This window comes from Diabrotica virgifera, chromosome 1, assembly GCF_917563875.1.
Source record: "Diabrotica virgifera virgifera chromosome 1, PGI_DIABVI_V3a".
Taxonomy (NCBI): Eukaryota; Metazoa; Arthropoda; class Insecta; order Coleoptera; family Chrysomelidae; genus Diabrotica; species Diabrotica virgifera.
In genome coordinates, this window is record NC_065443.1 from 305,530,961 (window position 1) to 305,544,433 (window position 13,473).

At 33.1% G+C, this 13,473-nt stretch overlaps 1 protein-coding gene across 8 annotated transcripts in view; it reads right to left on the reverse strand.

The window, feature by feature from the left end:
- LOC126885870 (anoctamin-2-like) overlaps window positions 1–13,473 on the reverse strand; it is a 106,516-nt gene that overhangs the window by 17,991 nt on the left and 75,052 nt on the right. For all 8 annotated transcript variants that reach the window (XM_050652656.1, XM_050652691.1, XM_050652680.1 and 5 more), the window contains 2 exons: window positions 11,669–12,050; window positions 1,064–1,326 (listed from right to left, as the gene is read on the reverse strand). In XM_050652656.1, the coding sequence (XP_050508613.1) occupies window positions 1,064–1,326; window positions 11,669–12,050 (645 nt within the window). The remainder of the gene's footprint in view (window positions 1–1,063; window positions 1,327–11,668; window positions 12,051–13,473) is intronic.

Here is a 13,473-nt window from a genome sequence, read left to right on the forward strand (position 1 = left end):
ACGAACTGTCAATACTGATGCAATGGCCCCGTCCCATTCAAACAGTGAAGCGAGATTGCGGCCAACATACAAGAGAGAGGTCCTAGAGAGACAAAAAATTTGTCATGGAAAATTTGCTACAACTACCATCAGAGTTGCCAGATGTGATTTTATAAATCCCCCACTAGAAACTGAAATTACCTCAAATTGAAGCTCAAATCCCTCAAATTAAAATTTTTGCCGCATTTTAATAAATTAGTAGTCAAATGTGGAGAACAGTAAACCAAAATTATACTACTTATCAACAGAGAGAACTGGAAATAATTCATAGGTCCTATCGTCTTCGATTATATGAGAGTATAATATACAGTTTTATGTACATATATATTCGCAAATTTAATTTACCATGACCCTTTAAAATCTTCCATAATTCCCCCCCCCCCCCAAAAAAATTCCCAACCATGTCTGTTTAGAAAAATTCCCCTAGACGCTTTCAAATTACTCCAAAATGTGGGAAAATACCGCAATTTGGCAACCCTGACTACCACTATCAATTTTTTTGTTTACGAAAGATGGCGATTATCTTCCACTCTTCACTGACTATGCTCTCTCATCTTGGCCGCATTAAATTCGCTTTATGCCCATTCGATCAGTATTGACAGTTCGTTGATTTTTATCCTATAGTTTGGAATATTGATATTATTCTTTATATTCCATGATTTGATATTTTCATCGGCAAATCCATCTTCTATGGCTCGCATTTTATCTTCATTTCAGTTAATTTCAACAACTTTGGCCCCCCTTTGGGCCTTTACGTCTGTGTACGAAAACAAATCATTTCAACTTTTGTTCTCGTACATATTTTTCTTTCCACTGACTTCTGAATATGTTGTCAAATATGTTCCATATTTTTCCATTAACAGAAGTAAATTCTAAATAATTCCATAATAAAATGATCCACGAGATAAGTGAACTCAAAAAAGACATGCTACAAAAACCGTGGTTATTCTACCACCACCCTGAAAACCGTTCTACCACACAAAAATACCAAAATAAATTTATAAAAACAAAAATAAATACTTACTGGACTCCTTTCTTTGTCTCGCCCTTTGAGTTTCATTGTGAATAATTATTTCATTCGTTCTGTAGGCTTCCCGCTTGATTCTGTCGTTCAGCTTCCTGCTGATGTCCGGTATCATCCATTGGACAGCTGTCATCACAAAGCTTACCAAGTTTTGGTAAGCCACGATGAAGGCCAGACGTGCTGCCAGGATGTGCCAGTAGATCAGAGGTCTTTTGTACCGAGTCTCGTCGTCAAAGCTGTAGTGGTTTCTGTATTCGTTGTATCTAGGAAAGAAATCAAAAGATCAAAATAAAGAACAAAGTGTTTCGTTCAATCAAATACTACAAATGTCAAGTTAAACATTGTTTGTGTGAATTTATAAACATTTAAAATCTAAATCCATTGACGTTTTAAACTTCAAACTGATAGTACGAAGTAAAATCTACTCTTAGTAAAAATTAACATTTTTAGCTCAAAAAGTATTATTTAAACTTTCATACGAGTTGAAAAAGTAACAGTTTTTGTCAGTGAATAAAATTGTATACCTATTTATATAGGTAAACTTTAAAATTTTAGTGAAAAGTTAATTAAGAAGACAAGTGTATTCTGACAACTAATAAATATCGGTCCCCGATGGGGGACAAAACTACACAACCGACGTCTTTTGTGACGACAGATGCTGATATGGATAACAGTATTTTAATTTCAAGTGTTACTAGTAATAATCCAAGTGATAGTAACCTCCAGAAAACAAAGCAGTTGGAACCGAAAACTTTCAATATTCTTTCAGATAAGTACAATGTACAAAATATTTTGGTATACATAGAAAGCACTGAAAATAATGTAGGAAAATTGCATGCAATGACAGTTGCCCATATCCTTTTTAAAAAATTTAAACTTAATAATATTTTGGAAATTAAGAGTATAGGCCGAAACCGGATTAAGGTTTTATTAAAATCATTATTAGAAGCAAATAATTTAGTTAAACATCCCCTCCTAAAGTCAGAAAATTTAAAAGCATTTATTCCAAATCACTTACTTGAAATTAAAGGGTTAGTAAGAGATGTTGATACTCGTTACGATATCAACTATCTTATGGAAAATATAGAATCACACTCACGCGTCACTAATATCTACAGATTAAATAGAAAAGTCCAAAAAGAAGACAGAACAGTTGAATTTGTACCAAAAAAAACTATTGTTGTTACTTTTGAGGGGAATATTTTACCTGATCGAGTAGCTTTTAATAGAGTCTTTTTTCCTGTCGAACAATTTGTAGGAAGAGTGATCCAATGCTTCAAATGTTTTAAATTTGGGCATGTATCTAAGCAGTGTAACAGTACTGAAGAAAAGTGTATCAATTGTGGAGAAATTAAAGACGATAAACATAATTGTGATAAAAATTTAACTTTTTGTATACACTGTAAAAGCAAAGATCATGTTTCTATCTCAAAAAAGTGTCCCTCTTACGATAATCAAAAAAAAATTAAAAATATAATGATACAGCAAAAAACCTCCTTTAAAGAAGCTAAAGAAATTTCTGAAAACTCCGTATCCAGTCTAGTAAATCACAACTCTTTTTCACCGCTAACAAATTATGACCAAAATTTTCCTGTTCTTCCTAACAACCATCGTATGTCATTATCACAACCTAATCAAATTCCTAAAAATACCAATTGCAATCAAAATAATTTCCTTTCCCAACCCAATCCTGTAAGCTTTAGTCCTCCAATGAAAAAGAAGAGAAAATCAAACTCTCCCACTATCCAGTCACCTATCCATGAACCATTATTTCCATTCTCCTTTGGACCTTCACAACCTTTGCCGATAAATTCAAATAAACCAAACTACGCTTGTTTGGAAACCAAGAAGAGTAGTATAGCTAGCAACCTATCCATTTTTATCGTGGATTTTTTAAATAAAATTCTTTCAAGTAACAATAGACAACCTATTGATATTAAATTAATTACAAGTAGCATAGAACAGGTATTGGAGGATACTTTGAAAAACCAATAAAATGCCCAAAACACGCAATTTAAATATAATGCAATGGAATGCACGTTCTGCTATAGCTAACAAAAATAGTCTGGTACAATTTCTTTATGATAAAAATATTGACATTGCTATTATAAGTGAAACTTGGTTCAAAAGAAATCAAAAATATAGTTTTAGTGGTTACAATATAGTCCGCAATGACAGAAACGATGGCTACGCTGGTGTGGCAATTTTGGTACACAAATCTCTTCGTTTTGTTGAACATAAAATCAATATAAATTACAATGAAAATATTTTAGTGTGTGCTATCCAAGTTAAATATGGAACTTTATTGTTAAATTTTTTATCTATTTATAAACCTCCAAAAATACAAACAAAATATGACGATTGGACTAAAATTTTTGAACAATTTGAGGGTCCTTTAATTATAGGTGGTGACTTTAATGCACACCACTCTATATGGGGTTGTCGTAATAATGATACCATAGGGTCACAACTTATAAATGTCGCAGATGATTTAAATTTAACAGTTTTAAATAATGGCGAACCTACAATTTTGAGACGTCCTGATCAACAAGATTCGGCTGTCGATGTAACTTTTTGTTCACCTGAATTGGTTAACAAGACATCTTGGAATGTCATTCCTGACACTCTAGGATCAAATCACTATGTCATATCTATAGAACTTCTTTTTGCAATTAATGAAAATGAAATATCTCCTAAAAATAAATGGAATATTAAAAAAGCCAATTGGGCGTTATATACCTCTACTATTCAAAATTTACACGATACAAACAATTTTCACTCGGATAATCTAATTGATAAGTACTCCTTCTTCATAAATAATATAAATACGGCTGCGGGAGCAGCTATACCCCAATATAAACCTTATAAATGTAAAAGGCACCCACCCCCTTGGTGGAATATTGATTGTGACAATATTATCAAACAACGAAAATTGGCTCTAATAAATTACAAGAAAAAAAGTAATTTTGAAAATTATGTTCAATATCAGGAGATTGCAGCTAGAACCAAAAAAACATTAAAAAGTATAGCCAAAAAGCATTGGATTGAATGGGTCTCTTCGCTCAATAAAAATACATCCGCTACAACTCTTTGGAATCAAGCTAAAAAACTTTACAGAAAACCGCTATCAAACATAAAATCTTTAGATCAGAAATGGATGGATGACTTTCTTATTAAAGTTGCACCCCCAACTGCGAACCCTCAAATAATTCCCAGCTCCATAGCATCAACCCCAGCTGATAAAAATCATTTTCTCTTAAAACCTTTTACTTACAATGAACTAATTTTCGCTATAAATAATCGTAAAGATAATAGTCCAGGATACGATCATATCAAATACTCCATGCTTTTAAACCTTCCAGAAGTAACAAAACATTTTCTATTGGACCTTTTTAATCGTATAGTTCAAGACAATTCTGACGTAAATATTTTTAAAGACATAATTGTTATTCCGATTCTAAAGCCTACAAAAGATCCAAATTCAGCCGAATCTTATCGACCCATTTCTCTTTTTTCGTGTGTATTTAAAACTTTGGAACGTATGTTAAAAAACAGACTAGAATGGTGGGTCCATACTAAAAAGTTACTACCAAACAATCAATTTGGATACAGACGAGGATGTGGAGCTTTAGATGCTTTAGCTACACTTGTAGCGGACATACAGGGTAATTTTTCTAGAAATAATTATTTGCCTACTTTATCACTAGATATAGAAGGCGCTTATGACAGTGTGTGTTTACCTCGATTAAAAGACAAAATGATCAATCAGTTTCAAATACCCATAAAACTAGCACAAACTATTCTTAATTTCTACACTGATAGACGCCTATACGTTAGAAACCATAAAAATGAACTTCTTGGACCACGTTATAATAGTTGGGGATTACCTCAGGGATCAGTCTTAAGCCCTTTTCTTTTTAATTTGTATACGGCTGATTTTCATAGCCTTAATGCACCAAGTATTACTTACAAAACAATCCAATATGCGGATGACTTCCTCATATATACAGAAAGGACAAAATATGAACCCTCCCTTACAATCTTAAGAAAATTACATGAATATTTCTCAAAATGGTTTTGTGAAAATGGTTTTAATTTATCCACTAGTAAATCTAATGTGTGTATTTTTTCACAACATAATATTCCTAACACAAATACTATTTTATTAAATGGCCAAACTTTAAATTTCTGCAAGTCAATAAAGTATCTAGGCATGTTACTAGATCAAAAGCTAACTTGGAAATTACACATCGAGTATATGCTTGACAAAAGCAATAAAGGTCTAAACTTTTTAAAATCCATTTCTAAAACTTGGTGGGGAGCTGATGTAGAAACAGCTTTACTATTTTACAAATCTTACATCAGATCTATTCTGGACTATGGATGTATACTTTATGGATCAGCAAGTAAACAAATTTTAAATAAAATTGATGTATTTCAACGTACTGTTCTACGTATCTGTATGGGAGCAATGAAGTCTACTCCAATAGCACCATTGCATGTTGAAGCTTTAGAACCTCCCTTGAATTTTAGAAGAGATTATCTGAGTGAAAAATTTGTTGTGAAAATTGCATGTATCAATAATTCATTATATTCTAGCATAAGCTCACTAAACACAGATGATCTAACAAACAGTTACTGGACTCATAAAAATACACCAACCCTGTGTACAGCCTTTAGAACCATGTGCAACAATAAGTATATCAACAATATCAACAACCTTGATACTAACGACTATTTCGCATTTTTTTATGAACCTGATATACATATACCTACATATTATAATAGTTCATTATTAGATTCATGCACCTTGAATTCCTGTATAGACAAATGGCCCAAAGCAACTGTAATCTATACAGATGCATCCAAAACATCGGAAGGGACCGGATGTGCTTTCTACATTCCATCTAAGTCAACAGAAAAAATGTTCAAATTACCTTCTAATTGCTCAATTTTTAGTGCAGAAGCAATTGCAATTCTTGAATCCTTGATATATTTCGATAGTTTAAACAATAATTCAGTGTTAATAATATCCGATTCATTGTCAGTTTTATTATCTCTCAAAAATTCAAAATTACCCAATTATAATTCTAATCCTTTCATTTACCAAATTAAGAACATGCTTGTCAAGCTTAAAAATAAAAATAAAACTACTAATTTTATTTGGGTAAAAGCTCATGTTGGTATAAAATATAATGAGCATGTTGATTCTTTAGCTAAAGCTGCAATAACCTCTTCAGCTGAAATTGTACCAGAGGAGAGAATTTGTATTCCTGACACTTTTTGTATCTCTAAAAGAAATCAAATAGATCGTTGGAAAACTTATTGGCAAACTTTTTGTAACCATTCAACAACACAATATATTTATATACAACCACAAATTCCAAATTCGAGATGGTTTAAGAAATTTAGTAACATCCGTAAATATATAACAACCTTAATAAGATTGAGATTTGGTCATGCTTGTTATCCTACTCATCTTGCTAAAATAAAAATTTACAATTCAGACTTATGTGAAACATGTCAAGAACAAGGAGATCTTAATCATATCTTTTTTAACTGTTCCAAATATATTCAGCATACAGGAACTCTTTTAAGCAGCTTGCAAACGCTGCAAATATTTCCTCCGTACCAAATAAATAACCTATTGGCTACTAATGACAAAAGAGTATATGATTGTCTAATCAAATTTATACATAGTACAAATGTATGTCTGTAATCAATTTTAGCCAATCTCGTTAACCTTTTTTTTTACCCAATTGTTTATTTTCCCTCCTTTTCCCTATTTATAGTAATGTCTTTTAGTAATTTTTAAGAGGTTTTTTTTTTCTTTTGACTATTTTGATCTGTTTGCAATAGTAGGTATAGATAGACACTTTTTTATTTAGTATTAAGTAAATTAGAATAATATGTTTTTCTTTTTAATCATTTGTATTAGGTTTAATAGTTTTTTTGTATTAGTATTAATTATTATCAAGTTGTATCTGGCTAAATAGCTAAGTGCTAAAGTCACAAATAAAAAAAAAAAAAAAAAAAAAAATCTAAATCAAAGTCTGTGATATTGATAGGTGGGATGGTAGTAGACGTTTTAGCTTACGGACTTCATTGTAGTGATGTTGATTATAGTTACTTTCGAGTATTCGTTACAAATCGTTTCTTTTGTATAAAGTAATCATTTACAGTATTCGTTACTTTGATTACTATGATTACTTTTGTTACTTTTGTATTTGAGTACCGGTAATCATATCGAGAATGATATTACTCAGTAGGTAGGTATTTTGTATAGGTATTCCGATATAACGACCTTCACCGATCTGTTTAAGGGATAAAAATGATTTGATTACCGGTAATCATATCGAGAATCGTATTTCTCTGTAGGTAGTTATTTTGTATAGGTATTCCAATATAACAAAACACCGACCTTCACCGATTTGTTTAAGGGATAAAAATGATTTGATTACTATGATTACTTTTGTATTTGAGTACCGGTAATCATATCGAGAATCGTATTTCTCAGTTGGCCCTCACACCCTTAAAACGCTTCATACCAATAACAATATTCGATAACACTCGTAAAATACCGGTCCCGTCCCTTACTCGCTGAGATACGATTGGTAGAAAGTAATCAAGTGTACTGGTTGTAGATACAATAGTCGTTACTCGCTCTGATACGATTGGTACGAAGTAATCAGACTAATCAAAGTAGATACAATAGTCGTTACTCGCTCTGATACGATTGGTACGAAGTAACGAAGTAATCAGAGTAATCAAAGTAACGATTTGCCTCTCTGTATAGTAATCGTTACTTTCGGTATTCGTAAGTAACGAGTACTTTGTAACGTATAGATACTTTTTCAACATCTCTACTTCATTGACCTCTTTAAAACAATGTATGGCTTCTTTGATTGATTCTTAAAGGCTATCATGCTGAATGATTTCGTTTTTAACGTAGTAGAGAGCATCAACAAGAGCTCGCAGTACTTTATTTTGAAACCTTTGCAAGATGGATATGTTGGAGTTGCTAGCAGTTTCCCCTTAGCTGGATGCCGTAGATCCACACAGGTTTCAAGATTGTTTTGTAGAATATTTTGTTGTTTAATGAGAGTTTTGATCTGCGATGAGCCAATACATGTTTCTTAGATTGAGTTAAGTTGCTTGTGCTTAGTGAATATGTGTTTTGTCCAAGTCAGTCGTCGATCCAGGTGTATGCCGAGATATTTGGCGCTATCAGATTGTGGGAGTTGACAATTAATAAACTCAACAGAAGGGCACGTTTCTTTGCGGAGGGAAAACATCACGTGTGTTGATTTCAATCCATTTGCTTTAATACGCCATCTTTTTAACCAGTTTTGGACCTTGTTTAGACTAGTTTGCAGGTTCCTAGAGGCTGATGTTGGAACAATGTGGGACGCCAAAATGGCAGGATCATCAGCAAATGTCGTAACATTAGTAAGTCGTGTTAATGGCACGTCTGCAGTATACAATAGGTACAGGATCGGTCCAAGCACGCTACCTTGTGGAACGCCCAACTTTATAAGATGCAACTCTGTTATTAGATGCCTGTCTGTCAGATATGATTTTAGTTAAAAGTGGGGATAGAAGTTGAATTAACTTGCAATCCTTAATGTCACGCCTTATCGAATGCCGGAAATATACTGCTGAACAATATCGTTTCCTATTTAGGTCCTTAATGATTTTATTTATCAATCTATGAACTTGCTTTACTGTACCATGTTTATTGCGGAACCCGAATTGGTGATCAGGAATTATCTTCTTTTCGTTTATTATAGTTTCTGCTGCTATCTTCTTTTTAAGACGAAATAAGCAGTAAAAACATTTTTCTGCAGCTGTTCCGAAAATAAAATTTTCGGTATGATTTATTAAATCGAAAGTACCATTTTACACAACTCGTACCGAAACTAGCTACTTTCGGGACTAATTTTTTCACTTTTGGAACGCTTTTTTTTATTTTCGGGACGATTTTGTGTAGCTAGGTAACGACGGCTTTGACAATAACATTAACTTTGTATTTTATTATGAAAATGCTTGTCATTTAAGATTCGTGTGTGTGAAAATGGCCGTAACCAAATTAATATCTCAAAAATTAGTAAAAGTACTGACACGTCTAACACTAATTTCAATACTACTAAAAAAATCTAAATCAAAGTCTGTGATATTGATAGGTGGGATGGTAGTAGACGTTTTAGCTTACGGACTTCATTGTAGTGATGTTGATTATAGTTACTTTCGAGTATTCGTTACAAATCGTTTCTTTTGTATAAAGTAATCATTTACAGTATTCGTTACTTTGATTACTATGATTACTTTTGTTACTTTTGTATTTGAGTACCGGTAATCATATCGAGAATGATATTACTCAGTAGGTAGGTATTTTGTATAGGTATTCCGATATAACGACCTTCACCGATCTGTTTAAGGGATAAAAATGATTTGATTACCGGTAATCATATCGAGAATCGTATTTCTCTGTAGGTAGTTATTTTGTATAGGTATTCCAATATAACAAAACACCGACCTTCACCGATTTGTTTAAGGGATAAAAATGATTTGATTACTATGATTACTTTTGTATTTGAGTACCGGTAATCATATCGAGAATCGTATTTCTCAGTTGGCCCTCACACCCTTAAAACGCTTCATACCAATAACAATATTCGATAACACTCGTAAAATACCGGTCCCGTCCCTTACTCGCTGAGATACGATTGGTAGAAAGTAATCAAGTGTACTGGTTGTAGATACAATAGTCGTTACTCGCTCTGATACGATTGGTACGAAGTAATCAGACTAATCAAAGTAGATACAATAGTCGTTACTCGCTCTGATACGATTGGTACGAAGTAACGAAGTAATCAGAGTAATCAAAGTAACGATTTGCCTCTCTGTATAGTAATCGTTACTTTCGGTATTCGTAAGTAACGAGTACTTTGTAACGTATAGATACTTTTTCAACATCTCTACTTCATTGACCTCTTTAAAACAATGTATGGCTTCTTTGATTGATTCTTAAAGGCTATCATGCTGAATGATTTCGTTTTTAACGTAGTAGAGAGCATCAACAAGAGCTCGCAGTACTTTATTTTGAAACCTTTGCAAGATGGATATGTTGGAGTTGCTAGCAGTTTCCCCTTAGCTGGATGCCGTAGATCCACACAGGTTTCAAGATTGTTTTGTAGAATATTTTGTTGTTTAATGAGAGTTTTGATCTGCGATGAGCCAATACATGTTTCTTAGATTGAGTTAAGTTGCTTGTGCTTAGTGAATATGTGTTTTGTCCAAGTCAGTCGTCGATCCAGGTGTATGCCGAGATATTTGGCGCTATCAGATTGTGGGAGTTGACAATTAATAAACTCAACAGAAGGGCACGTTTCTTTGCGGAGGGAAAACATCACGTGTGTTGATTTCAATCCATTTGCTTTAATACGCCATCTTTTTAACCAGTTTTGGACCTTGTTTAGACTAGTTTGCAGGTTCCTAGAGGCTGATGTTGGAACAATGTGGGACGCCAAAATGGCAGGATCATCAGCAAATGTCGTAACATTAGTAAGTCGTGTTAATGGCACGTCTGCAGTATACAATAGGTACAGGATCGGTCCAAGCACGCTACCTTGTGGAACGCCCAACTTTATAAGATGCAACTCTGTTATTAGATGCCTGTCTGTCAGATATGATTTTAGTTAAAAGTGGGGATAGAAGTTGAATTAACTTGCAATCCTTAATGTCACGCCTTATCGAATGCCGGAAATATACTGCTGAACAATATCGTTTCCTATTTAGGTCCTTAATGATTTTATTTATCAATCTATGAACTTGCTTTACTGTACCATGTTTATTGCGGAACCCGAATTGGTGATCAGGAATTATCTTCTTTTCGTTTATTATAGTTTCTGCTGCTATCTTCTTTTTAAGACGAAATAAGCAGTAAAAACATTTTTCTGCAGCTGTTCCGAAAATAAAATTTTCGGTATGATTTATTAAATCGAAAGTACCATTTTACACAACTCGTACCGAAACTAGCTACTTTCGGGACTAATTTTTTCACTTTTGGAACGCTTTTTTTTATTTTCGGGACGATTTTGTGTAGCTAGGTAACGACGGCTTTGACAATAACATTAACTTTGTATTTTATTATGAAAATGCTTGTCATTTAAGATTCGTGTGTGTGAAAATGGCCGTAACCAAATTAATATCTCAAAAATTAGTAAAAGTACTGACACGTCTAACACTAATTTCAATACTGCCACTTCTGTTAATATTCCTAACAATATCAATGTAAATAATTGTTATAATTGTGTTATTAATATTCATAATAAGTAGATTTTTCTAATGTTGAATACACGACAGTAACTTTAAAGTGTTTAATAACAGTTCATAAGTAAAGTTTATCCATATATTCTTTTTAACATACAAAACGGCTGCAGAAAAAATATTGTACGTAACACGATCCAAAAGTGATTTTACGAGACTCGCAGGATTTCAGCACTTGCCTACGGCTCGCCCTGTAAACTTCCTACTCGTCTCGTAAAAGATCACTTTCGGAACTTGTTACGTAAATTAGTATAAAGAGGACAACAGTCTACTTACCTACAAACAGAAACGTTAAAGGCTGGATGGGCAGGCTCCGAGCCAGCAGGAAAGTGCGAGGTATTGAAGTATGCCAAACTGTGCTCCAAAAACCCATCTTCGGTATGGTCTCCAGAAATCTTCAGCTTATAAACTAGTTTGGGAATAAAATGTGATGAAAACGCGATAATAAACGCATTGGAAGCTACTGACAGTCTGCCGATGAACGCCAGGATGGAATACCATACTCCGATATTTTTGACGCGTTGAGGCACTGGTCTTCTGTAATATTTTATGAACTTTTTGGCGTCCAGTCTCATTTCTAGGACGTTGTTGATTAGCGCTAGTAGTGGAGCTAACGGGAATGCTGTCACGAATATGGTAATAAATCCATACTGGAGTACTACAAATAAAGAAATACATTCTTAAAATAAACATCATATCAATGTTTATACTAAAACATATTCAGGTTCAATCAAAAGTTTCAAAGCCATCATTTAGATTTAGAGGGTGACTGAGCGCGTCCTCCAATTGAATCGTTTATTTCAGAAAGGGGTCAAGTCACAAGTATCTACTTTTGAGAAAATCAAGTTTACACACTGTTTACATTCAACAAACAATCACTTTATATAAAATAAAAATTCTACCTAACAACCTGGAGTATTTGACAAAAAGTGTTGTATTTTTAAAAATATATCTTGTTAATTTTTTAAGAAAAAAAAATTAATTTTTTGCACTCATTTTGTCAAGATTTGTCACTTGACCCCTTTCTGAAATAAACGATTCAATTTTTATGTAAGCGGTTTCTGAAATAATCAAAACAGAGGACCAATAATACATATATAAAATTGATATAACCTAGATTTGAACTTCCATACTTCAAAGAGAAAGAGAGCACTAAAGGAAGAACCAAAACAGACCAATTGTGTACAAGTATCCTCTGCCCATGAGATCAAAATTTAGCTACCTTTATACTACTTACATAGTTTATACTATTTAATTACTTACAGTAATTATGCTGTATCTAAATTAATTAATACATATACAGTAAATATAAAGAGACTATTAAGAGTTGTATGGTGCTTCTCAGGGGATTTTTCAGTGCGTTACAAGTGACAGAAGAAAAGGTACGTCAGTGATTATACACATTTATAACATTTATTCTAGTTGTTGATTGATGGCGCTATAATCGGAAAAAAATGAACTTACCTATTACATATCTATAAGACTAAAATCTAACGTTCTCAGTCTTTCAGTGTGGCATTAATTTTGACGTCATATAAGATTTTAAGAATGTAGAGAATCATTGCATGGCATTTAAGTTAAATCTGACAGTTGTCAGAATCGTAATCAGCCAAATATGAAAAGGTTATTGCCTTTTATTTGCAATTTGGTATAAAAACAAATCAAAACTTTAAAAAGGGTAAACCCTGTAGTTGGCTGTATACCTTCGAGAAACATCGTGGAATGAAGTAAACACTTCTGGGACATCTTGTATATTAGTGCACCCTATGTAACGCACAGCTGAATCTTATGTTTGTGCGTCACAGTGTTGCCATGCCATTTCTTTCATAATTTCAATCAATGTTAAATGTACCTACAAGCATATTAGAATAAGAACGTTTACTTCTCCGTCATTATACTAGGTAGAATGACAAATGAGGTGTCAAATGAAAGCTTATAATCCAAGGATAGTACTAAAGGTGAGAAATTAGACCTAGATTGTCTGTCCCTCAAAAAATTAGCGTTATACTATACATTATACATTATAAGTTGCACTATTTTTTTTTCTATAAAACATTTTGATCTAAAACTTACCAGAAAAC